This window comes from Lissotriton vulgaris, chromosome 1_2, assembly GCF_964263255.1.
Source record: "Lissotriton vulgaris chromosome 1_2, aLisVul1.2, whole genome shotgun sequence".
Lineage (NCBI taxonomy): Eukaryota > Metazoa > Chordata > Amphibia > Caudata > Salamandridae > Lissotriton > Lissotriton vulgaris.
The window spans coordinates 69,905,316-69,933,171 of NC_141686.1; the positions used below are offsets into that span (position 1 = coordinate 69,905,316).

Here is a 27,856-nt window from a genome sequence, read left to right on the forward strand (position 1 = left end):
CAACACAAATCTGCAAACAGTGGCATTTGTAAATGTAAATGTGGCGTATTTGTATAGCGCGAACAGTGACCCGGAGGCATCCCGGCGCTTGTACTCCTACCACAAGGGAACCCCTCCTGGCTTTTCCTTGTAGGGTGTCCACTCCTGGGCATCCCATGGTGAAACCAGGCATCCCTTGTGCATCGGGGGCCTTTGAGGAGACTAAGCAAGCTATTGCCCAGAGTTGCAGCGTGGGACCCATGCTTAGAATCAGCACTGAGGCGAGAATATCCGGTCAGAGGAATTTAGGAATTTAAGCCCAAAACCCACCGAGGCAGGAATTGAACCCTGGTCCCTGGCCAGCGTTCTGCATCAAGGTCTGCCGCTCTAAGCATTGAGCCACACTTCTCCAACATTTCTAACAACATTTAAAAAGCATGAGTTATTGCCACTTCTTGCAGCTCCCTAGCATGGAAACTGAAGTCACTTAGCGTCAGTTTTGCTTGAGTAAGATTAAACAATAAAACTTGAATGTATTTTTCCGTCTGGTTTTCAGGCCTAGTGTATCTTGGCTGAGTAACCATTCTTGATACACTACTCGATGCATAATATCCGGTAAATCACACAAATATTGTCAAGCACATGAAAAAGAGGGCTGCACATGAGAGGGGAATAATTGGGCCGAAATTGCAGCACAAGAATCAAGTGTTGATTGATTGAAATGGAGAAACGTGTGAGGGGTTTCACAGCTGGTCATTAAGAGTGAGAGGCAAAAACTAAGTCTAGTTGTTTGTCTTTTGCAGAAATCCAGACAAAGGTACACAGTTTCTCATCTCGCGAGGATTTATCCCTGATACGCCCATCGGGGTAGCGCACTTTCTACTCCAGCGAAAAGGACTCAGCAGGCAGATGATTGGAGAATTCCTGGGGAACAGCAAGAAGCAGTTTAATCGCGATGTCCTAGAGTAAGTAGCCATATAGTGTGTTGATACTCTCCATTGCTTTTAATGATTTCAATTTATTATTGGTAATGTACTCGAAGGTATTTTGCAAATGATGTAGAATGGTTCCAAGATTCTAGTTCAAAGTTACTTATTTGTATAACATATGTGTTAACATGTTTATTAACTAGTGCATGCTTTAGCAGACTATTGTGCTATATTTAGTTGGTAAAGGATGGTACTAAAAGGTGTCCAGCTGTTGTCCTTTATGTTGTGGCGTATGTTAGCGGTCTTTCTCTTTGATAATAAGACCGGGCAACATCCTTAACAACGAAGTTTTTATAACCACTTACCTGAACAACAAATCCTTAACAACGACAATTATAAACCACGACTTTCTTAAACCACGAGTCTCCCCCTTGTTGACCTGACACGATCTTCGCCCCCTGGCATGCCTCACTCTGCAAAGCTGAGCGCAGGGAAGCAGCCCCTCAGGCGGCCCGAACTGCCTTTCATAATGCCGTGAAACTATAGCGCAGCAATTATCTACATATTTGTCTTCTTTAAAGACAGTTACGATCATTGTTGTCGCAGGATGTGATTGTGCCATAAACAGATGCAACACAGCTCTTATAGGGCCATATTATCAAGAAAGGGCGATACATTATTGCCGCTTTTATCGGCAGGAAACTGCTGCTAAAGTGGCGATAATGGGCTTGATAATATGCCCTTGTGAATTCCAATTGAAGCCCAGGTTCTACACAATATTCTCTTTTTATTTTTTTCCAGCCTGCATTTTTATTTAACATTTCCCTTTGTGTGATCTGACACTTGTTTGTGATTCAATCACCCCAGACAAAATTGCCTAATATGCTTGTTGTGCGTCATCATCTTCTCCTGTATACTAGCGAAACGTGATATGTTCGTGCTGAGGTGCTGACATATGACTGCAGTGCCCATCATGTTACAGAGGGCAGATTGTACTGGGTGGTGCTAATAATGTGTGAAGAGGCTGCATGTGAACTTCAGAAACGTGTAGCATTGCTCAATGTGATGTGAATGTCTGTATATTTATGTGCTGTCTTTAATGCAAAGCACCCGTATTCAAAGCATACAGTGGAAACACAACCAATGACCTACCCAAGATTATTTATAAAACGGGTTAGAAGAATTGTTTCAGGAAGACATATTAGCATATTTTAATTTGGTGAATATAGTACTGACACTTATGTACAGAGGAAAATGTCAATTTACATTAAAAGAATAAAAGAAGTTTGAAAACCTACTGTAAAAATTAGCATTTTTGCGTAAACTCCAACATATGTATCTCTGTGTGAACCCACAGACTACAAAAGCCAACAATTGCAGTTGGGAGATCCAGCATCCAATTCTCTGCTGGCATCAGCCAGATTCCAGGTCTAGCAGCTACTCCTTGGAGAGAGAAGCAGGCTTTGGCCAGCCCCACACAATCATTCCACACATATCCCTGTGCAGGATGTGCCAGGCACTGGCACTCGAGGCGGAACCAGTGCGCATTCTTGTCTGCTTTGCCATACAAGCAGCAGCCTGCAACGGGTTGGGAGTTCTTGCTTTCCTTTTCAGTTGAGAGGACAGCCAAAAAAAATGAATCTATTAATACATTTCTTTTTTTTATGTCAAAAACGTGCAGATTGAAAAAAACCAAAGTGGTGTAAATGGGTAATGAGCAATTTAAATAATTTTCGTGGTTTAGTAACTCGTTGTAAAAAATGTAGTGGTTTGCCATTGCTTGTTGTTTAGTCTTCGTGGTTAAGGAGTTCGTGGTCTAGGCAGTAGTTGTTTAATCATATATCCAACAAGACCATCACCACTGAGTGGCGTTCATCCTGTGGTTGGTTTCTGTTGATGTTAAATATGTTAGGTCATTAGAACAGAAGGGTATGGCCCCTCTGAGAGAAAGGGAACTGAATGATTTTATTGGCTCTACTATTTGCTCCTTGCATTATGGGTGAGAATGCGGACTGTAGAAATGACAGCACGTTCCTGTCTTTCTTTATATGTTGGTTTTCTTTGTTATTTTTTTCTGGTTTTGTGTTAATAGAATAGCACCTAGAAATGTGAACCCACATTTCAATAACACGCTACACCTTACTAGAAGTCACTTTAAGGAAACAATCCACATCTTTAAACATCAGTCGTCTGCTGCATGTCTCAGACTGAATTTGCCAATCATTTTTCCAACAAGCTATAATCTCTTAGAGAAGATATTGATAATCTCCCTTACAACAGCAATGTTGTACCCACTTTTACTCCAAAGCAAACACCTGCTGCCTGTAACTCTTTTACCTCAAAGGCCCTCCTAGGGTGTTTGGTCCAAAACATTGTGTGGACGAAATATCATGTCAAGAATATTGAGGGCAAGAAAATTGTGAAGGTAAATTTTGAATGAAAACCAATGTTTTAGTATACTTAACTCTACATATATGTACCTTAATGACATATATATCTTCAAGGTACGTAGATGTGGAGTTAAGAACAGTAAATCTATACTTACCTATTTGCAACTACCTTCTCAATATTTTGATCCTCGATATTTTTGACAAGATATTCTGTCCACACAATATTTTTGTCCTCAATATTCTGTCAGTGATCCCCTTCTATACGTCTATAAAGCCAGCCAAGAAACCAGAACCTCCTGTTATGCAAACAATCATATCCCTGCTACCAAATGCAGAGAACTCTGAGATTTCTTAACACCCAGTTGGCTAACTTGTATCATTGCCTTGCTCCAAGCATGCATAGTACTGGAACTGCCTAAAATCGGTCATGTATGACCTCTCATAAAGAGGATGGATGCTGACTCACTGCAAAACTTCCAATTTCAGAACAATCAGCAGACTGCCTTAATATCACCACATTTCTTTAAAATTTCATTTCATATTGACCGAACGCTCACATTAACATCAACAAAATCCTGGGACCCTTACAGTCAAGATTCAGATCAAACCACAACACAGCGATCAGTTTCCTCAAGACTGTTGATGAGTCCCTTCAACTTTAAGACAAAGGAGAATCTTGACTCGTAGAACCAGTCAGCCTTGTCTCTGGCTTGCATTCCATGAAGAAAGCATGGATTGAAATGGCCCTTGCCTCAACAAATTTTGCTATTATCTCTCAAACTGTTTCTAAGTGAGGATTGGGAACTCAATGTCCACCCTCATCACGTCACTCTTTGGAGTTCCACAAGGGTCTGTTTTGGCTCCCATAGTTTTCGGCTTAGATGTAGAGTCTCAGGGGAGAACTGGGGCAACAACATTGTGTCACCTTCCACCAGTATGCAGGTGACATCAAGGTTTTCTAGAAGAGGGGCTGAACCTAATAAACAGCTTAACGGATATACAAAATTGAATGTGCCTCATGAAATTGGAACTAAACTCTCAGAAAATGTAAAGTGTTTTTATTTCCACCAAATCCAGCAACAAACCACCACCAAAATGGCTGGTGAACTAGAAACTGTAAGCATCTCTCCAAAACCTCGGCTAAGTCAGGATATGTCACACTGGCTTCTAAATCTAGCTTAGAATTGCACATTAAAGCAACTTCTACCTGTGCTTCTTTCCATCTCACACCATTAGGATTATCAGGCACTTGGTTCCTAGCCGGATTTGAGATACTTGGTTCAAGCACTAGTCTTCTCCAGAACCAAATATTACAATGCCAAATTTAGTGGTCACCTCAAGTAGACCGACTAAAAGCTGTCCTTCACTGTGATGGCCCAACTCATTGCTGGAAAGAACAAATTCGATTATGTGAAAATGACACAAAAATCACTAAACTGGTTACGGTTGAGTACCTGTAGCATATTCAAGGCTGCCTTCATTACATATACGGCCCAATGACCCTAAGTTTCCACCTCTGAACATGCATGAAATCCCTATTAACTGGGCTACACACCACTCACTCCTTTGGGCTGTTAAAACAATGTAAAGAAGCAGTTATTGTGGTCCAGCTAATCGTATGACCTACAGATTGGCCATGCTATCTTATGTGCTACTGTGTTCACGACTTTCCACATGCCTTGCAATGCTGTGCCTTTGATCCTTCATGATGTCAAATGATGCTTTCGTTTTTTTGTGTGTGTTGATCTTGCTTTGCAATAATGCCCCACAGTTGCCAATCCATGCTACTTTGGGTATGGTAGATTTGTCATTTTTTTCATTTGACATCTGTTTCTCTTAGAAAGCACCCTGACAATGTCTATTGAGGTCAACTAGCACTACTTATAATCATAAGACATTTTTTTAACAAATAGTGTTCAACAGACCTACAACTGTACTAGGAAATCATGAATAGATAAGAGGTGTTGTGAAACGACAAAGACATGCTGCAAATTGAAAACAGAGATAAACTGTGTAGAAAATACACCATTTTTGAAAAACAAAAACACCAGTTCATAAGGTCTAAACAGCCAAGAGGTTGAAGTCAAACTGTCAGTAGGATAGAATGGGATTTCTTATTGTGGGGCTTAGTGAATAAATAGACTTGATGAGGAATAAAAAGCAAGGAAGTTGCCACAGATAGTACCCCTACAAATCATTGCTTAATAGAACCTATTGTACTCAGACTACGCAGGCCAAGTTAAGTGAAGGCGGTTGTAGAGGGACTCCTAAAAAGACCAACAGTGGCACATTAACCAATCGTAAATTGCTTTCAAATTACCTGTTCAGAGGCAATTCCAGATTTAGATGAGTGCATCTATCCACCTAAGTAGCAATTTGCTTCCTTCGTAGGAAAAGCAGAGTTTTACCAAGGAACTTTTCACATAAGATGGTTCTTTCTGAAGAAATGCATTCCTTTTAGTTGGTTTAAAGCATTTTGCAGAAAGTTTGAAATGGATATGTAGGCCATTGACTTTGCCAAAGCTCAATGCATAGGCTAAACCGTGATTGGTACTACCTGTGCTTCTGGAGTAGGTCTGTTTGAGAAGTAAGGTGGTAAGGGGACAGTGATAATCTATGGCTCACACATGCAGAATAGAGTTGGAGAACTTTATTCTGTCATTGAGAAAGAGACCCCAGCTTGTGTGTGGAGATTTTAGTTGCTTTTGTGGTCTGTACCTTTCATTGTGAGAACAGGTTATCCCCTCCTGAAAGCCTTATTCACAGCAAATGGCACTGAGTATATTCAAACAGTTGTTCTGATTGTAGGTGTTCTTGTTTGACATGGAGTTACGTGATAGATGTACGTAATTTGTTGATCACTGAATTTACACATGGACAAGTTTCAGGTCCAGGAGGATGAGAAAGAGGATAATGTGTTGCAGGTGTTTTAAGTTACAGACCTCGTTGTTGAGAAGGAAGATTGTAATGAGACTGTGGTAGAAGATAAGAAACATAGAAAATGTATGAAACTTGTTAGGTGATGATTGTCAAAAACAGTTAATGTGTAATGGAGTTGAACCTTACCAGACTGTTAAATTTGAATTAAAGATGATCAGAGGGGTGTTCTCTATTGAGAACAGAATGCCACTAAACCATAGAGGAAAAAGCTTGAGACTTGAGCATAAAAGCTCACTTAGGAATTGAGTACCAAACAGAAGTTGGTTTATGACTTCAAAGTCAATACCACATGTTCTTCAACTGTATGGATCATTTCTTCCAATGAGATGGCTTTGCTAGTAGTGTTGAATGACAATGGCTTATAGCTTAAGATCAGCATCAGAGCTGTATCTCATCAGTTCAGAAAGTACTACAGCCATACACTATAGGATTCACCACCACAAACATTGTGCTTAATTGTAAACGATCTTGAATAATAACAAATTTCTATCACATTTGTACAATGCTTGGTTGCTAGGCGTGCATTCCGTAAATGCCTATATATAAATACATACAAAAAATGAGAAGGAGAAATATGTGGAATCAGATGACAGTGAACATTATAGGTCATCATTACACTAATCAATGATCTTGTTGATAGACTTAATACAATGACCATTGAGAACGTCTCTATCTTCAGGTGAGGACTTCACATGAAAGAAATACTTGTTGAGTGGGAAGCTGAATACTAAGATGTTTGTGCCGAGTATTGTGTACAAATGGATAAAAGTGTACTAATACAAAGAGTGAAATTTTTTAATCCAGGTGAAAGAAGCAATGTTGTATCTACAAGGCAGATAATAAGACTAGGTTATAGACAACATAGTCTAGAATCTTACTCACACATCTAAGAGTTTTGGTCCACTGTCCAACAAGGACAAGATGCGAGATGGATGTATGGCACAGGTACTTATAGCAGTGAAGTAATGTGCAAAACCTTCGTACAGTATGAGGGACGAATTGCATGTGGGTGGCCTAGAAGGTACAATATACAACCAACAAATCTGGATACTGTTTATATGGTGATGTTGTCCTTCAGCTCCGTGTGGTGTGTTGAAAGGAAGGAGATCTGACGAGTCTTGTGCTTGTATGGTGTATCTACAAGTATGTGTGGGTGAGTTGTGATAATATTTTCGTGATAAAATCAGTTTATGTTATGGTTCTGATATGTTCCAAAGTGGAAAGCGATAGAATGATATTTGGTTCTCAGTATAGTGGCTGAGAGGCCAGTCGGAGTGGGCTGTAGGAGTCAGGTGGCCTTTCTTTGTATTCCCGGCCAAGAATAGCACTTCACAGAATAATCTGATGATGATTTCATGGTTAGTCATCCTTGCAGTCCTCAACCATGTCTTTTATTCATATCTATTGATAACATTTGGGAACAGGGATTACCATCCCCTGAGAGTCCATTGAATAGGGCTTCTTTCTCTCTCCACCTCAGAATCAAACCTCAGCTTAAGAGCCAGTTTATCACATATTTTCTGCTTCATTATTGCCTTATAAAAACGTATGTGCTATGAGGTCTGAAAATAGAGGTTGTGTTGGTGAAAGAGTACTTTTAGGGGTGAGGCACTGTACCACATCACAACTCTCTGAATACTCTAAAACAAGTCAGAGATTAAAGACTTGAGGACAGTGGTGTAGCTAGGCCTTTTGCCTCCTGTGGCGGTTTCAGCCATTGCTGCCTGCAGCGTCTGTAACAGCAGTGGAGGTTCTGGTACACAAATCCTGCGTTTGCCACCCCGCATGGCCGCAGGTAAGAGCGCAGGTGGTGTTGGGGGTTGTGGTGGTGGGCCTCAGGCCCACATGATGCAAATAACGGACACCGACACCGGGTAGTATAGGACATTCACTGGCCAAGAGCACATGCACCTGGGCCCTTTTATTGGCGGGGCCACGTCACTCATGACACCCGTGATGGATGGGTGTGGGGGTGCGATGTGTCCAGCCCTCGAGGGTGTGGATGGGATGACAGCTTGCTGCGGGACACTAGAACGTGTCCCGTAGGACACTACATTCCTCCCCAACTTTATTGAGGAGCAAACAAAGTGTTAGTCCAACCTGTGCAGGCAAAACAGTTAACTAAATTCTACAGGGTCTCTCAGTCTCTAGAGTCAGGTGGCAGGACGACATCAGACATGGGCTGGTGACTTTGCTTGCAACAGACCCTTCTCGACGGGCACCTGTAGTTTATCCTAAGGGGCTCAGGACACGACCGCTGGCTTGGAGACGTCCGCTGCATACCGTCAGTTCGCTGATGATGACATGTCTTGCATGGCTTCCACTTTTCTGACGTTCGTGATGGTCTGAGGCGAGTTCTAACAGTTCCTTTTAGTGGGTTGCGTCCTGACGATGGACGGAGTCCCAAGTGAGAATTCACAGAGGTGTTGCTGGACCAACTGTCCCTGTTGACTTGCTTGAGTGTGACCAGTGACCTGTCGGTGGGGCAATGTCTCTCCTCGCTCTCCCGCCTGGGAAGGTCCATTGTCGGAGTTGCTGCGGGACTGTAGGAGGGCTCCACTGGGGCCGCTTGTGTGCCATCTGGGGGAAACTGCAGGACCGCTGAGGAGCCGTTACTTAGCCTCACGCACAACCCTCACAGGTGGATGAGTCTGGGCCAAGACTTGCACTCGCTGCCGCGGTTCCGGTGTAGGCCAGGTTCACACGTGGCTTCTGATTTCTTTAAGTCGGCTAGTGTGGCAATGGTGTCAGACTCCCGTATATCGGTACTCAGGGAGTGGTGTTTGACGCATGTGCTGATGGTTGGCGTAATGGAGGTTCCCAGCCATGTGGTGAGTCGGAGTGACAGTTGGTGGTGACTTGTTGGGAGAGTTTGGATGTCAGGAGGGACTTAGCAGCCAGGTGTCTCCGCTTTGTTGAGGCTGATCTTCGGTGGCGGCTTGACACGTGGAGTGTACGAATCCTCTCTTGCCTGTTTTTGGGCCACTGCCGACTCCATCTTGAGGCGTTGTGATGGTGGGCACTCAGTGCGGATCTTTACCCATGGCATCTGCGGACAGGAGCAGGGATGCCGATTGACTTAGACTGTTGACGCTCGGGGATGGACGGTAAGCATGAGCGAATTTTGCGGATCTCGCGTTCGCGAATTTTGCGGATTTGCGGATTCGCAATCCGCAAAATCCGCGAATTCCCGCGAATTTGCAGATTTTTTTTTTTTGTGTGTTCGCCCGTGTTTCTGCCAGTTCGCGAGGGTTTTGTACACTTTCGCAAATTGCGAACTTACCTGTCGGGTCGCAAGTTTCGCGAACTTGTTGTTTCTACGTGTCCAGCCTGTTTGGGACACTCTTCTTCATCACTGCCACTCTCTGTCACCACTGCCACTCTCTGACTACTCATGCCACCCTCTGGCCCACCCATGCCACCCTCTGTTTCATCACCACACCCTCTGGTTGTCCAGTGTACATTATTTTCGGCAAAGCAAAGCACACCTTCCCTGCCTCAAGTGACCTGAATTAATTTGGGGCTGATTCATGTGTCACAGAATATTTTTTTAGCTGGCACCTGCTTCCTTAGTGCGCCCTGATTAGTGATCTTTTGCACTTGCTAAGTGCTTTCATTGTTGCAAAATTAGTTACAACACCTGCCCTGCCCCAACTGACAATAATGAATTAGGGGCTGATTCATGGATTTTAACTTCCAGCCTGGCTCCTGCTTGTCTCCCTTAGCTGTAATTCAGGACCTTTGTGGCATATGTGTAACTATTCTGAGGTTCAGAGCAGGGTCACATACTAGTTTCAACTGGCAACTGAACTCTGGAGGGGCCCCTCAGGAAGCACTCCAGGAAATGGCTACTAATGATGAGCCTGAACTTTTGAACCTGGTAAGTAGTTACTTTCAGTTTTGCTAAGATCGTATTTCTGCAATTTTGCACTTATTCGCGGGGCGCGAACTCACGCGAACAGTGCGAGCAGTGCGAGCAAAATCCGCTGCTCGCGGATTTGCGGATTTTGCGGGAAATTCGCAAATCTCGCGGATTGCGGATTTCCCGAAAATCCGCAAAATCCGCGAGCGGAACGGATTTTCCGCCCACGCCTAATGGACGGTCGCCTGGGGAAGCGTTGGGATAAAACGTGGTCGGCGCTTGCTGCAGCTTATGTTTGGTTCATCCGTGAGGCTGTACCCTGGGATGTCGGTCCACCTTTGTGGTTGTCTGGTGTGTCAGGATGTTCTCCTGATCTGGAATTTCATCTAGAGGATAGTACGCACTGTCAACTATTGGCTAGTGGTAAATCTTCTTTGTTCAGACTCCTGCTAGATGAATATTTGTTATGTTTTTGCCTCAGCTTTGTTGCTGCCACATTCTCTTCTAATGGGACCTTCAAGGGCACCTCTGAACACCACCTTTCTATGGTTTGGCTTAAAAGAGCAGCTGTCATAAAATAATTATGTGAGCATCACAAGAGAGGGACTATGACTCTTCCCACATTTGGGAAAAAGCAGTGCACATTTTGATTGGGTAGAAGTTGTGTGCTTCCACAAAAAAAGTGCTTGTCATCCGCAACTGTAATCATTTCATTTTGTTTATTTATCTAGCTGTGTGCATGTCGTGTCATGGTTGGCTGAGGGTCTCTATCTACAAATGGCGTCTAGCTATGTGTTTTATTTGGGGAAATCGTCCTCTGGCTAAACACCTTTTATTGGGGCCAATTTCCTAGGCCCTGTTTGTGGTGCAACTGTTAATCTGTGGGAATGGTCAGGGTTTTCCCTGGGTGCCAGTTTTTCTTTGGGCTAAGCAAGACCCCACCTGTGCCATGTCACTTTATAACCGTGTGTTGGGGTTTCAAGGCCTGTCTGACCACTATTTCTGACTTGGGATTGATTGGGAGGTTACCTTGGGTGAATCCGACAGCAATGAACTACTACTATGAATAATGTGGCGGCCATTGATGCAATTTCTACTAGCATCCTCAATATTGTGTGTACAGTTGTCAAAACATACATTGATATTGTTTATACCGATATTGACATTGTTATGCATGTTTTGATCATGACGTACATTGACATTGTTTCTACTGGTATCAACATTGTTATTTTTGCATGAATTATGACATACACTGGTGCACGTGCAAAGTTCACGACATTGTATTTATGAGTTTTGACATTGTTGTGCAGGGATCGTTTATGGCATACAGTGACATTGCTTTTATTGGTAGTGCCATTGTCGGGCCTGTAGACATCATGGTATACATCAACATCGTATTCATCCATCCCAACACTTGTTTCTTGGGTTTGGTCTCTTTATTCCTTCCTGATCAGTGTATCCGTCTAAGGTTAAATTTTGCCTGGGCCAATGCTGCCCTTTGAGCTTAAACCTCATAACTTGTAGTGAAAGGGATTCTGAACACCTAAATCACCCCAACCTGGCATGCCCATTAAGGCTAATTTCTCAAATTGGTTGGTGACTGCCCATTCCCTTTTGCTGCCTGTTTCTACTCGCCCCCGCAGTCATTCTGACTGGGCCACTTAGACGGACTCTAATTTATCATGAAGTCATTCATCGTTGCCACAACCAGTCTAGCTCTTACTCCTGCATCTATATGCCAAAGCTAATCAATCTCATTATGGTCTGATTTGACAATGTAGCTGTCACCAGCCAATTATGTGAGTATCATCAAGAGAGGGGCTTTGGCTCCACCCACATGTTGGGACCCAGGAGTAAATGTTTTGATTGAGCAGAAGTTGTGGGCTTCCAGAAAAAAGTTATTTCGCTTTACACAGCTGTGATCATTTTGTTTATTTATCCTTCTGCCTGAACTTGAACATTTAGGCCTGGGCGATCAACTCCACTCCATTCGTGGAGTTTGCAGAGTTTTCCCACTCTGTGGAGCACACAAAGTTCTGTAAAACTTGAGCGGATATTTTCCTGGCTCGTGCTTACAAATGTTAAGTTGGTGAGCACGAGCGAGAAAAATCCAACACTAGACCACCTCCCAGCAAGATTTTTTAGTGCAGAAGGTCGCGGATGGTCGTTACTGCTCGTGTTTAGAAACCATCTGTTTGCATTGAGGAAACTGCAGCTTGAGTAGAGCATCTACTTGAGTGGCAGAAACAAGCAGAGCTTTCTTGCGCTGCGCATGGCGCCGCTCGCGTTGATTTTCCAATGCAGGACAAACACCCAGTGCTAAAAATCAGCACGAACAGCATGACCCAACACACTGCTGCTTGCAAAGTCTTTTGGTTACTTTGCGTAGTTCCGTGTTGCGGAACTCCATGAACTCCACCCAGGCCTACATTTAGGAGCCATCGCATGCCATTGCAATGATAACAAAGTGTCATAGATAATTAGAACATTTATGGAATATCTCTCTTGTGGCAGCACGGATGGCAGGATGGCAGTTATTAACGTATATGGGTTTTTAGGTTGGCTTGACAGTGCATTGTAAGCCTGACTAAGTGGCATTGCCAATGCTTATTTTAAATAATGTAACTGGCCATTTGAGGAATCTGGAGAAGATGTGACCACCATTTCAGGTATCTTAATAATGAGGCTGGGAGTCCCCTCCTCCCCTCATCTGGTAGTGAACAAAGGTGATTCAGCTCCTATGTCCACCTTTTAGACTACCATCAGTTACCCGCTGTGAGACTCTAATTCTATGCTAACATGTTATTGCTGTCGCCTGTGAAGTTTCTGACTAACCCTGCATGCAACAAAGCTTGGGATTCTGCAGCCATTTTGAAGCTCACTATATCTGCCACTTGCTGAATGGCTTTTTGGTGGTAATCTGTTTGATTAGATAATATTTTCAGAGCTGATGACTTAATGATGTATCAGTGTTCGAAATGTTTTTGGAATCTGAGGTGTATCCAGTACAATCAGTCAAATAAGAACATGGTGTGGTCCCTGTGTCTCTAGCTTCCGGCTGGGTCAGGCTTTGCAGCAAATGACAAAAGACTTAATATTGTTAGGACCCAATGGATTTTCCTGTCTAACAGTAGCCAAGTCCTTTAATGACACAATTCCCACTGTGACAAATCAGAGCCTTTCTGGCTCCCTCAGCAGAGAGCCAACGCTATTCTAAACTGCATTGTGAATTATTAAAACATGTCTATCTGAAGAATAGTGTAAACACATAGGAGGGATGTGAAACTTAGCATGTGAGCTTCTCTGCAATTTCAACACCGCCAGGCTTCGGTCAGCAGCACTCAATGTCTTTCGCCTCTCAAGTGCTCATATATAAGCCATTAACAAATTCCCAGACAAAGTAAACAGGTGTGGCTGTTTATTACATTAAATTCTGCAGTAGCATAAGGAGTAGCTTTCTGTGTAGAATTTATATAGGCAATAAACATCTGAATGTGACAAACAGTGTGGTTTTTGAGAGTACTTTTCAGATGTAAAATTTTTTGCATGCATTTCAGTGAAAACACTTCCTGGAAGGTGGAATTAAACCAAAAAGCCAATCATACAGAGCTTCCTAATCCACCCTCATGGCTTCCTCTCTGATTTCTCCATTTCCTTTACACGCTCTAATCATTATGGCTAACTCTACTGCCCTGCTAAAAAGATCTGTAATACTGATGTCTACAAAATTTGTATTAGAAGATTTAGACTTGATTTTCCAGTCCTTGATTTCACTTACCTTAAATCATTATGGTTATAATCCTGTGATTAAACTAGCTCTACATCCTTTATTTTTGGTAATCCTGCTTTAAGGCTGTTTTTTTTTATTCAACAGCTATTTAGTATAATAACACTTATTTGAATTTTGATGAATTACAGCAAAAAATTACATTGCAACCATCATATATTTATATTGGTGAACTCTTGTGTAATTCAAACCTTGATTCATTTCCAATAATTTTCCTCTAAATACTTCAGATTTAAATTTGTACAGTCACACAATTACTTCATCATCACATGCTGTATCGTTGCTTTCCAAAAATGGATTAATTTGAAATGAACAATATTAACATTCTCTCTCATCCTTTTGGAATAAGGAATTAGATTTATCAATATCTCAAGACACATAGAAGAAAACTTGGATGAATAGTATCTCTGGATGGTTGCCTGTCTCTCTATATCAAACTAATTACTGCATATTATTTAACTGTTTATGGACACCTTTAAGGTATTAAATGCAAATCTTTCAGTTTCTCCTAATTGTTGGATTTGTAATCAGAATGCAGGCTTGTTACGTCATATGCGTTATGAATTTAATAATGTTGTTAAATTTGGGAATAAGGTTTGATTTCACAGATAAACTGTCATACAACATATGCTTTTGTAAATCATCTTCACTTAAAACAAATCGGCCTGTTATGAAAAGCAAGCCTCTTGATTTTGTTTAATTCTGCAGCATTAAAATCAATTACTACCAAATGGGAAAATGCTTCGTCGTTATGTGTACATGCATGGTGGTCCTGGTTAATATTTACCAGAAGAGGAGCTAAATTGACTTTGTCTGGTGTCAATTACGATACTCCAAATTAAAATTTATTTTTGGAAGCCTATTGATAATTATATGGATTTATATTTCTGATTACATTTTACTGATAACCTATATAACCTTTTCATGTTTTGATCGTTTGTTAGATCGATTGGTTCAATTTAGTAGCTCTAATAAGTTATAGTTGCAATTTCGTTTCACTTTATTCCCTTTCAGTTTCCTTTTACTTTTATCAACATTTTTACATTTGAGAATATATAGGTATTTTATTGGCTTTACTTTTATATTATCTTACAGATGGTATTGTTATAACATCGTTATCATATTTTGTGGTTCTCTTTTTTTTAGGGTCTTTTTATTCAACCTAAAATTCAGTATAATATTTTGAACACAAAATAAATTACGTTCCTTATAGTTAATGAGCTCAAATGATTATTGTTCGGAGTTCGGTAAAATAAGTACCACTAAAAAGGGAAGTATTTAAATTCAATATTACATGCCAAAAGTAATAGAATTTGTATGGTATATTTTATGAATAGTCTTTTCTGATATTTATATAAAAGCATCTGCATACAAATGGCATATTACATTTATATATTGTGTTTTGACTAGTCATGTTATATTCCTTGCTGTCTCTAATCAAGAAAGGATGCAGCCCGTCTTGTTCGGCTTACCTCTTGGACACCATGTGGCCATAATATAGATTTGCCTTCTTCCCTCTACCCATCCCCACTGAAAGTGTGAATTTTTAAGCTTTGCTAACTTCTCTCACCAAGATCAGAACCAGCTCTTGACAAAAGGCATGACTTATGGGCTGTCAAGTGATATCATTATAGAGTGAGAAGTGGGGACATCTTTTCTTCCACTAATCAGAGGTCTGTTGGGCAGCGCAAAGCTTGTCTGAACTCCACAGGGATTAACAGCCACACAATGGAGCTGGACCACCAAATTCTGCAACATAAATCCGGTCCCTCAGGTCACAATACAAATGGGTGCCAAAAATAGACTAATACGCCTGGTAACGGTTAATTGTTGTGACAAAGTGAATTATTAGTTAGGGTGGATGTTAGTCCACCACAAGCTATAATGGCACTAATCTTATTAGGTCCAGTAAAGGATTCAGTAATTTCAACCTGAGCTTAGCCTCTGGTAGCTATGGCACAGAGCTGACAGGCTTAACTAAAGACAATGTATTTATAAGTACCAAAACAGTTAAACAGTTGACTATGGCCACTCAAAACAGGTGGTTCTGAGGGCAGCTCCCGTCCCACTGGGAGTGGAGCCTAGCTAGCTGGAAGAGTGGGTGGAAGAGTTGTGGTGCCGCGGCCAGGGCGACTGACGCTGGAATCGGGGGCTCAAGGTTCAATCCCCGGCAGCAGGTCAGCCCAGCAGCATGTGACTCTGGGCAATAGCTTGCTTAATCTTCCTGACTGCCCCCAGCGCTGGGATACCTTTGGATAGCTGTTTGCGCTTTACAAATACTGGATTTACATTTTTTTTAGCTGACAGGACTATATAGAGGGCTGGCCTAGATGTGAGCTACTTCAGCTTGTAACAGGCAGGCCCCATTGAAAATAATTACGTTTGTGGGCACTGCCTAAGTGGTCATCCTGTCAGAGGAACAGGACACCTCTACGCACACACAGCCTTTTGTCTCAGCCCTGGCATCCACTTCACACCTCATCACAGAAGTTATTCAGCTCCTGTGTGACAGTAAATACTGCAGACCTGGCTTTTCTACAGAGACATGGTACCCTCAGTGCTCAGATACCCCTAGGGGTGACAGCATTGTGGCATACAAATGCTGATTGATTTATTGATGGAGGAAAGCACATTTAGCTCAAGCAGGAAAATGACAACTTTCTCAAAGTGTTATTTCCAAAACAGTAATATAAAGTCCAACTTGACCATTAAGTTGGGTTTTAATGTATAGTTAAAATGAATGCTTAAAGTATTTTCCTAGCTATTTCCAAACTGAAGCAATGCATTATATGTAATAGGTAGCCTGGTCTTTTCTATTGAGAGAGTCAGCTTTATCACAGGTTAAAATGACTTTGTTTTTTTCTTCTCTGCCAGGTTATTTGAAACATCAGTATACATGCCGCTAAGCTTTAAATACCATGCACTCTGCCCTATGGGCATGCTGTGCCTACTCTATGGGTTACATGTAAGTATTAAAAAGGAGGGTTTAGGCCTGGAAAAATGATTGTTTTGCCCAGTGGAATTGTCAGTATTAAAACTGCCTACCCAGGCTGCAGTAGCAGGTCAGGAGACATGCTTTGCATCGTCACTTTAATGTTGACACAATATTTGGTGCAGTCCATTAGTGACAATTAACTTGCAGGCCTTCGGTACAATTTGGTACCCTGTAATAGGGACTTATAGGTAAGTGAAATGTGGCAATCGGGGGTGTAGCCAATTTCTTCATGTTTTACGGGTCAGAACGCATGCACTGAGCCATGATTGGCAGTGCCCCAGTGCAGAGAGGAAAAACCCAGCAGCATCAGTGCTGAAAAAAAGGGGTGGCAAAACAAAAAAATCCTTCCTACAATTGTTAAAGGAAAGACCTGTATACCTTCAGTTCCAATGACATAGAGCCATGTGGTACATCTAGGTAGAGACATAGATGGTCTTACATTAGACTACTTCAGATGGGCAGATGGGCAGCTGGACGGTGGTCTTTCTACTACTCTCTGATTGTTCATTTATCTTCATTTTCTCTGCTAATGTATTCCAGCCTCCCTCTAGAAACTGCTAAGCTTGAACCTTTCCCCTGAGCAGGCAATACCACGTGACCTATGCCACACTGAACCTATGAACAAAGACACTAACAGAAATATGTATTGTCATTTTCATGGCAGTAGGTGGTGAAAAGGCAGAGAAGGTCAACATGCAACTGCATGCTGGCTTTTTATCAGAAGGACGTCTTTTACAATAATGTAAATTGCGTTTCTGGGCAGGTTACAGTAGGCCTGTGCACGCTTACTTTCCTCTGACGCATTTTCCTCCCAGGAGAGCACCTGCCTGTTTTTTCCTCATCGAATTTTTTCCTTTTTGAAGGCAGCTGTGCCTTAAAAAGCAAAATGCGACTGCCCAGCGCTAATTAGGGCTATCATACGACTCCGTGCTACAAGAGCATACTTTTTCCAGTCCTGGTCTTTGCTTTTACAAATCAGAGTTTTCAGGAGTGAAATCAATTTAACCAAATGAGAACTTCAAGTCACTCTATGAATTTCCAAACAGCACACATCTCAGCTTACTTAGGTCTTGATGTATGAAAAGGCATGTCACAATTCATGCATGAAATTTAGGCAATGCCTTTTTTGTGACCTGCCTTTCAAGTTGTACTAATAGGTCATGTTGCACAATGTCCACTCACTTGGAGTCACAGAACAATCTACCTAATGTATTTTAATTAGGTTGGTCAATATTTGTGACTCACTATGATTAAATATGAACACTGTAATGGTGACCTATAAAGAAAAGCAGACCATGATCCCTGGGTTTGCATTCTCAAACAGGAAACATCCTTAAAAGAACAAGTGCAGCTTTAAAAATAAAAGTCCTCATTATGATGTTGGGTGGAAAGCCATCGGACAGATAGTTGGAGACTTTTCTCCTGACATCATAGGTTTCCCTCCCACCTCCGTATTATGATACTGGTGGTCGGAGGGAAACCTGTGGTGGAAGCCCGCTCCGCTTCCAACGAGTTCACGGTGCCCGTTGAGATGGTGGGGGAATTGTAATGCCAAAATGGCAGCGGAGCAAGCCCCAGCTCCACTGTCGGGATTACAATGTCGCTTTCCGTCTTTTATATCATGGTGGTCCGCCCGCTGCATGGTGCCTGCCACACGGTGAGGGGATGTTTGAAAACAGCCATTGTTCTATTGCAGCTTATGCTGCGGGCCTTGTCTGGCTGCCGCACAAGCTGCAATATGAAAATTGATGTTTCCAACTGCTCATAGGGTGGTCGCATCCTCTGCGGGTTGAACCGCTGACTATTAGTCGGGCGGTTTCCATCCCACTACAGTATCAGTCGGACAGTCGTCCGACCGACATTGTAACAGGATTCAATATGTCTCTTGTCTGGAAAGACATTGGGAAAAGCAGGCATTGGCCCTTTGGACTACTGCCTACACCCCCCAAGGTCATCCAACACAAGGCCTCATTTATGAGGAGATGACCCAGGGCAGCGCAGGAAGTCATCTTGCCGTGCTTCCCTATGTCAAAGTGAAAGTGCAGGAATGCACCATATTTATCTAATACAGTGCATTCTTGTCCTTTCCCCCTACGCTGGCACGGTGTCAGCAGCCTAGCACCAACGCAGGCACCATTGCACCATGGTGCAAGAGTGCTTGTGTTGTCGGCACGATTGTTTTTGTGCACCTTTATCCTCTTTCGATGTGCGCTACAGAACGCAGCACACTTAAGAGAAAAAACAAGGTGAAATGAAGTTATTTCTCCTTGTTGCGCCTCCCTTGGGGCGTAAGGTTTTGCTGCATTCCCAGGTTTACATGGTTTTGTAAAGCTGGGGAAGTGTCAAAATCCATAGGTGCTGCGTGGGAACGCCACTTTAATGCAGGGTAAGGAAACGCAGTGATTTGCACTGCCTTGCCTTACTTCACATCTATGAGGCCCTTCAAAGCCACATAAAGTGGCTTTGCGGACCTCATAAATGGTCATATGATTTTATGAATTGTGCCACCGGAGTGTCACAAAAAGTGATGCTATGGCAGCACGAGAGGCTCATAAATATGCCCCACAGTTCCTAAAGGCGAAACTGCTCACCGATGACAGTTTCTCCTTCGCTAATCAGTTAATATCTCTTTTAGGGTATCATCAACTTTTGTGTTTGGATCTCAATACGGTAAAAAAACTTGTTGCAGTCCCCTTTTACAATTCAGAAAGGATTTTCCGGAATGCAAAATAGTTTTAATATATCTTAAGCAAAGAAAAACATTTTGCAGCCTCAAACTCTGTGATTTTGCCAATCTTGGACTTATCATCAGGCGTAATTGACATGATTTTAAAGTGCACTGCTTAGGAAGCCAACACCCATTGAAGGGTCAACGACAGCACATCGTTGAGGTGAAAGAACATCCAAATGAGGAAGAACATGCGAGGATGCGACGGCACATCCAATGAGTCAATATTAATTAATAATAATGATAATTCCTCTGTGCAAAGCGCAAACAAATCACCCCCTTAAGAGTTTCAAGGCGCTGGCGTCCGTCTGGAAGATTTAGGGCCAGATGTACAACCTGTTTTTGCATTCGCATTCTGCAAATGCAGGGGAAAATATTTTTTAAGGGTAGGCAATGGTTCCAGGGACCACTACCTGCCCTTAAAAAATTAAAAGAAAACATTTCATTTTTTTTTTTAAATGCATCTCGTTTTTCTTTAAGGCAAACGGGCTGCATTTAAAAAAAACTGCTTTATTGAAAAGCAGTCCCAGACATGGAGGTCTGCTGAGCCCAGCAGGCCCCTATACTTGGGAGGCCAGCCATTCTCAATGGGGTCGCAAATTGTGAGTGCCTCATGAATATTGATGAGGCATGCAATTTGCGACCCCATTGAGAATCGCTAACAGTGTCTCTGACACTGTTGTACATGTCATTTTGTGAGTCGCAAATTGGACCCGCAATTGAGCGCAATTTGCGACTCACAAAATGACATGGTCGTACATCTGGCCCTAAGTGAGCTACTGCCCAAAGTAATATGATGCTGAGATGAGCTGCCGGCGGCAATCGAACCGTGAACCCCGCACTCGGGAGTCAGCCGATCTGGTTGCAGTTCTACACCTCTCCTTTCAAGGGTTTCATTCAGAGAATCTTGATGAGGCCCACCATACCGTAACACATATTTCTCCCATCAAAGGTGATTACTGTAAAAAAACACAGACCTGTTGGCTTTCTCAGAGCTTAAAGACTGTACTTGAAAACCCAAAGCATTCAATGCAATTATTTATTTTAAATCATGCCCTTGCAAAATGTACTAATGCCCACTGGAAAAATCTGATCACCCGAGCTAATTTCTTCAGATCAGAGTAACTATCAGCTGAATATTCAAGTGCTTCATGTTTGCATAAATAGCTATTTGACAGAAATATCATCTGGGGGAGGGGGTTGGATAGGGAGGAGCTTAAGGAGGTATCATTTGAATCCACGGAGACCATACTGTAAATGGACAACATTTCCAGTTTAAACTGGCTTCCCCAGCGCTGGGCAAAGGCCACTGCAGCTTGCTGAAAGGAAAGACGATGGAGCAGAGCACAAGGACACCGCAGCTACTTCAGCGTGGTGAAAGGCCCCAGAGACGCTAGAGATTTGCAAAGTACACGGGCATGGAAGCGAGTGGTGCCAACACTCAAAGATGAACACTACACAACAAGAGGGTCTTCTGCAGGTGAGCAATCAAAACACTAACGCTGGTGTCCTTCAGGAGAGGCCTCACCTTCTCATTGACGTACAAGAAAAAAGGTAACTGTATTCAGGGTGAAAAGGAACAAACAATGACTTGGAAGACGCGCACAAGGCCAACACGTGGCCAACACGTGGAGCCAGAAGCTTCAGTGTGCAAGAGTATCTCATCATAGACATCTACATGAGCGTTTCTATGGGAAGCAACTGCACGCTGGAGGCTCCGTCCATCCTGGGAGGTCCCATCACTAGGCACACCAGCATCGCCACCTATTGGGGGTCCCACGACTCAACAGGCTGCGGACTGGGAATTACATCTTGTCTGCCGTCGAAGAGTCAAGACAGGCCATCGGCTGTGAGCCTGAGGAGCCAAGGGTTGGAGTGTTACCTGTGGCCTTCCCACTCAGGGTGCCCCGAGAAGTGGGCACACAGGGCAGGAGGATGGGCACCATGGAAACTGCCGCTAACCCTCCCTGGGGATCAGCACCAATCCTGGGGCTCAGCAGAGGTTCTGTCTGTGTGGTTGGTCCACGCGGCTTTGACCTTAGCTTTAGCAGATTTCTTCCCAGTGTCCTGGTACCGTGCGCTAGAGGACCCTGGTACTGAGTGCCGGGGAAACTGCATGTTGATCACGTCTTACACTATGCCTTTGTATATGGTCTTAACGTCAATAAGTTGTAGTTGCAAATTCACTATAACACATTTGACCTTCACCATCCTCTGATTGCCCTCTCGTGCCACCATGATTCTCTCAAACAGCCTCATATTGTGACATGAAGTGGACTCTAAAGGTACTAAAGACACAGTAAACCAGGTCATTTGCCTGTCTCTACTGCTATGACCCCCGAAACGAAACCGAAGAGTAGGAAAGAAAGGGGTACCCTACCAAACAACATGGCCATCTTGTACCGAACAATCCCTAATTAATGTCAGGGCACCACCTTTCTTCTGAACACCTCATTCTTCCGGTCCGCCGAGCTGCTGCTGCTTTATTGCCGCACCTCTGGCTTCATTTTCACCTTAGCATGAAACCTCAAAAATAGGTCAAGGCATCTCGGTGAGCCGAGGCTCCCCTGCCCCCTCCCCCATGCTAATAAGCAGTTTCCCTCCTCCACTCCGTGTTGTCCAACTTTAACTCTTTCCCTGCCGGGCTGCCTCGGCCTCTCTTGGCCCCGCTGCCATACTGTTAAAACATTAACTTGCATTTCCTCCATGGGACCAGCATCAAAGTCCTGTGCTGTAAAATATAATGTTTAATTTTACTAATTTACTCTTAGAGCCTTAGCAAAGGCGAATTCAATACATTTCACTACAACATACTGTGGAAGACAATGAATAAATGGAAAAATATTCGCATTCAGTATCTACATTTAAAAGGAAGGCATGTGTGGAATGCGCGTCCTGTTTGTAAGTATTCAATATATTTCACATTGCACACTGGATCGGGTGATGTCTTCATTTTATAGTAAGGAGCCTTGTTCAGTGGTTCCTTCTCTAGCAGCTCCTAAGGAAACTTCTGGAAGGGCACTTCATTGAAGGGTAATTGGTGAGTGGGCGGTGGGGTGCTGTACCGGGCCACCTCTGAGTGTCTGCATTAGGAGAGTGCCCTGGAATGACATTCCAGGGTGGCCCTTTAGGGGGCAGCGCGGTGCGCTTGGCCTGGAGGGAGTGGAATACCGGCAGGGGTATCTCTCAGCCACTGCATGAGTATGATTGATCATGCGCATTGCAGGGAGTACCTCAGTTTCTCAGGGAGAGAGAATGTTCGGTCTGAATGAGTCGTTTGATGCCTGAGGAGGCTCTAGCCCGTAGGGGATTGCAGAGGTCTGGTTTCCTTCTTGGTGGCTCCCTCTTCCAAGGGCTGTCCCAGATTATGAGCATGCTTTAGGGCATCCAGGAGCAGGGACAGACTGGCTTTTGTCCGGCTTTGGCATTTTTGCCAGAGAGCTACAGACAAGAGGACCACTTTCAGAGCGGGATGGGCTGTCGTGCCCTAACTATACCCCCAGTGCCGCATTCTAATTGTTGTCTTGTCCAGTGTAGGACTACTTTGAACATTTTGCCAGGACTGCTTTTGGTTTCTAGTCTGGCCCTGTCTAGGACTGGGTCTTGGGAGTTGTGGGTCTCTGCTAATGGGGGAGGTCAGGCATCTGCAGTCACAAAGTGTCACTATACATGAAGGCAAAACACTGCTGTGAATCTTGGAGGTAGGTAAGTGAATAGTATGTCTAGGTGATCACATGAAGCTACTGTGCTCACTGTGCACTGTATCCAACCTTGTTGATAAGTTAGAGCACTTGGGAAGTCCCTTATTTGTGCTCTGTGTGGGTGCCTCTCATTCTTAACCTCATCACTGCGGCTCAAATTCCGCCGCAGTGCTGAAGATTCCAATTGCGGGCGAGGTCATGACGGCTCCCGGCCGTCATCAGCACACGCCCACTGTGACTCATGACGGCCGGGAGCCATCATCAGCATTGATGAGGTTAATACACACAAAAAGTGATGAGAGGAATTCTTTCAATAAGTCGAACAACTGGCAGTCACTGAGGGTAGCAATCCAAAGCATGAGTTTTTTGCCCAACATGTGACCTTAGATTAGGCCCCGCCATAGGCTAATCAGTCTTGGTCCTGATTCAGTAGGAATAGTCCAGCCAGCAATGGCGGAGGAGGGTCACCCCACTGACTCAGCACCAGCAGCTGAAAAAACTATATTCAGCTGCTGGCTGCGCCAGTGCGTGTAGGGAGGGGCAGGGCCAGGCCATGGGATGAGGAAGTGGAGTGAACTTCTAGGTGCGCATGTCTATGTGTCTGGCCGTCTTAAGCCGGCAAAACAGACATGCACAGTTAGGTTTCTCCACCCGGTCTGTATGGCACAGCAGAGTTGGAGAAACAGCACAGACTCCTTGTGCCTGAGCGAGAGTTAAACCAGCCGTCTCCGGCCAATCCCTATGCTGCTTTCATGGTTTTGGTAATGGCATGAGAGCAGCGCAGGGATTGCACAGGGAGTCTATGATACTGTCCCAGTGTCTGCTGGAACCAGGAATGAGAGGAACACAGAGGCGTGAGGTGGCTCGCAGCTTCAGGAAAGTCTGATTTATTTTTATTCTTGAGCTCCCCCACCTACGCTCCCTTCCCTCACCCTCTCCACCCACCCCACCACTGTTTCTTTGTGTCGGTCGCCGCTGAGTCCAGACCAAACTGTCAAGCCAGGTCCTCTCTGACCCAGAACACAAGCCACCCAACATCGGGTTCAACCTGGATGGGGCTTATGAGTCGGGATCTTAATTGTTTATATGAGAGTTTTACCCTCCCACCTTGCCAGAGAGACGTCAATACCATTTGCTTCAGGATACTAAAGAACTCTCTCTAAACTAAGGTTGGGAGTGCTTGAAAGAGGTGCAAGATATTCAGGAGAATGTTTATTTTGATAGCATTCATTCTGCTCAGTCAGGGAAGACAAAGCAGTGAAGTAAAGTATTCAGTGTAGGAAGGATATTAGCCTTATGTTGGTCATCCAGGTTTGGACTGAGTTCAACTCCCAGGCCCATAATTGAGTTTGTTCTCCCTCTGAATGGGTTTGTGGTGCTAAAGCATCTGCTTTAGATTGGGGAAGAGAGAGATTTAACATCTGTGATTTTGCCAAATTAACTTTGAATCCAGATTCTCTTTTGACTATCTTAAGTGTCTGCTGTACTTTTGTAAAGGATGTCTGAGAGAGGTTAGTGACAGAAAGATATCATCAACTTTCCCAGTTGATTATAGTTCTGCTTCTAATCAGGAATGCTCTTTGCATTTGCATTATGACAAGCATCCTGATACTTTTCCCCATATAGCCACTGAAGGAGCCAGGTTTCAAGTTCTAGATTTACTCAGGAACCCCTGGGTGATGTCTATTTTTGTCTGCTTGAAAGTGTAGAGGGGAAGAAAAATTATTAGCCAATTACGTATTGCAGTTCCAATGAATCATGACTCTGAAGAATCACAGATTCTCATCTAAAGTTTAGTTTGTTTATTACAAAACAAAAACAGAACAGTTGAAAGGGAAAATCCGCGTGGGAGAGTGATAATAGTAGTTCCAATAGGTATCCTAATAGATGCCGATGCTCAAGGATCACTATACAGTGACCACCTCATGTAGTAAGCTGTAGGCAAAGGCCCACAGAATTACAAATTAAACACTTGGTAGCCCGAGCAAAGAGCATATAAGTAGAAAATGAAATGAAAGCAATTTATAATACGCAACTTTGCCCAACGGGCGTCAAGGCGCCTAACCAAACATTATCAAAATAGGAGCATCGGAAAAGAAACATGCTACTGATAGGCCTCAATAAAAAGCTGCGTTTTTAGTGCTTTCTTGAAAAGAACCAAAGAAGGTAGTGCTTTTAATTCGGAGGGGAGTTCGTTCCACAGTTTAGGGGCCATAGAAGAGAAAGCCCTTCCACCCCATCTGGCTCTATTTGTTCGGGGAACGGCTAGAAGCAACAAATAAAATTCAAATGTCAGTTCTGGATGTATTCTTCTTGTTTTATTCTAAGCTTGCAAGGTATCTTTCAATTATATCCATCTTCTTAACAAAGTGCCTTCACGCCACAGAATTTGCCAACACGTGTTTCATCCATGCGGCTATTTGCCATGGACTTCATCAGGGCAAAGAACAAAATATTCATGAGTTTTGAAAGTAGAAGCTAGCACCAAAAAGATTCCTCTGGATTCCTAAAATGTAATATTCAATACTTAGCCATTCGTCTGGTAAAACCCATATCTTCTAAACTTCAGTATTTCAAGTTAAAAGTCATCGCTGTCAGTCACGTTTCCTGAAACTGACTTCAAAGTCGTCCACAGTCAGGACCTTGTGCGTGCGTATCGGCGCACTATCCTAAGTGTCTGCTGTACTTTCGTAAAGGATATCTGAGAGAGGTTAGTGACAGAAAGATATAATCAACTTTCCCAGTTTATTATAGTTCTGCTTCTCATCAGGAATGCTCTTTGGATTTTCATTAAGACAAGCATCCTGATACATTTCCCCCTGTAGCCACTGAAGGAGCGAGGTTTCAAGTTCTAGATTTGCTCAGGAACCCCTGGGTGATGTCTATTTTTGTCTGCTTGAAAGTGTAGAGGGGAAGAAATCATTAGCCAATTATGAAAAACAGTTCCAATGAATCATGACTCCGAAGAATCACAGACTCTGATCTAAAGTTTAGTTTGTTTATTACAAAGCCAAGAACAGTTGGACATACAAACACATCAAAATGAGGGTGTAGAAATAAATCGGAACTAATACAAGGCCAATCTACATGCAAAATTAAGATGGTGGAACATGCACTGAATAACCAATTCCAGAATCAGGACACAGAAAACGACTGCTCTAATGTTGAGAGTCCCCTTCATTGGAGGTTTGTAGATAAAAAGCTTAAATCTGTCTCTACACTACCTCTAACTTAGCCTCCCCCAGGAAAGTTCTGTAAATGTGTCAGCAAGGGCTGGCTTCCCAAGAAGTCCATTCACCTCTAATGGGTCAAGGATTCATAAAGCCACAGAGCCCGTTCTAAGATGCTCTCTTTCTCATGGCAAGGCAGAAGTCTCCGGACTCTGTCCATAGTTCCAGTAGATGAACCGGTACATAACCGTCCTATAATGATTCGCAACATCACACCATTCAAATGATCCACCTCCTTGTAGGTAACTTTCCATGCAGCAGTGGTGCTCCCAGGCCTTGGTTCGATGACCTTGATTTCCAGGCTCTCTCCGCTGAGAAAGAACACCATTCCACACTATCAGTATCGCCGTTCCAAGTATCTCCTCCCTAAGCCTGATCCTTAAAACAAAGACATTATTGTAACAAACAAAGATGAATTTCTTCCACCTGCAACAGAAACACGAGAAAGACAAATTCTGCATATACATGAATTTTACAAACAAATCTTAACATGAGAGCCTCAGGGAGAAATATACTTTAGGCCTACAGAATTCGGCCAACATAAGAAATGACACGTATTTTATTAAAGCAAATGTATAAATGAGCATTATTACTAAACACGTACAACTAACGCATTACATATGCACAATAATTGTGAATCATACATGTGAGGCCTACACGTTAACGTTTTCATATAACCACATGTAATTTCACGTTGGTCTCTTCGAGTTACACTGAAATATACCTAGCACTTCACTTTTCACGTTATTAGATTACACGATCTAATGATCCAATATTAGTACAATAAAGGATTATATGCTGGCGCAAACTACTCATGATTATAATGCACCCCTATGCATGACAGAGCTAAATCTGCGCTCTATCACCGCTTTAAACATGTCCCGCGTAAAGGCATGATTTGTACCTTCCCAGTGATTCAATTGAAAATACTCAAAATATGAGTCTGCAGTTCCACTCCTATCTCTCAGCCATACACAATGGAATATCCACCCTCCTTTCGCCATGCAAGAACTATTTTTATGGGAGCATAATCAGAGAATGCTATTAAATGCACTTATCATCTACCAAAGCTGACATGAGCGTATTTTTCACAAGGATGTAGTCCATTCTGGAGTAGGTTCTACTGGAGTGCGAAAAGAAGGTGTTATCTGTGTCTCTGGTTCAGATGCTGGTGTTGCCAAGCGTCCCTCAGCCCTACCTCCGAATAGTTGTTCTTACCGTCTTGGGCATTTTGCTTGCTGTTGGTGAGGAATTATATGATCTATCTGTATTAGATTTCCGTACAGCATTAAAATCTCTTTGTGACAATTATGTC

At 43.1% G+C, this 27,856-nt stretch overlaps 1 protein-coding gene across 4 annotated transcripts in view; it reads left to right on the plus strand.

Moving 5' to 3' along the window:
- The window catches only part of IQSEC3 (IQ motif and Sec7 domain ArfGEF 3), a 976,838-nt gene that overhangs the window by 746,514 nt on the left and 202,468 nt on the right, over nucleotides 1-27,856 (plus strand). For all 4 annotated transcript variants that reach the window (XM_086952823.1, XM_086952826.1, XM_086952824.1 and 1 more), the window contains one exon: nucleotides 783-944. In XM_086952823.1, the coding sequence (XP_086808949.1) occupies nucleotides 783-944 (162 nt within the window). The remainder of the gene's footprint in view (nucleotides 1-782; nucleotides 945-27,856) is intronic.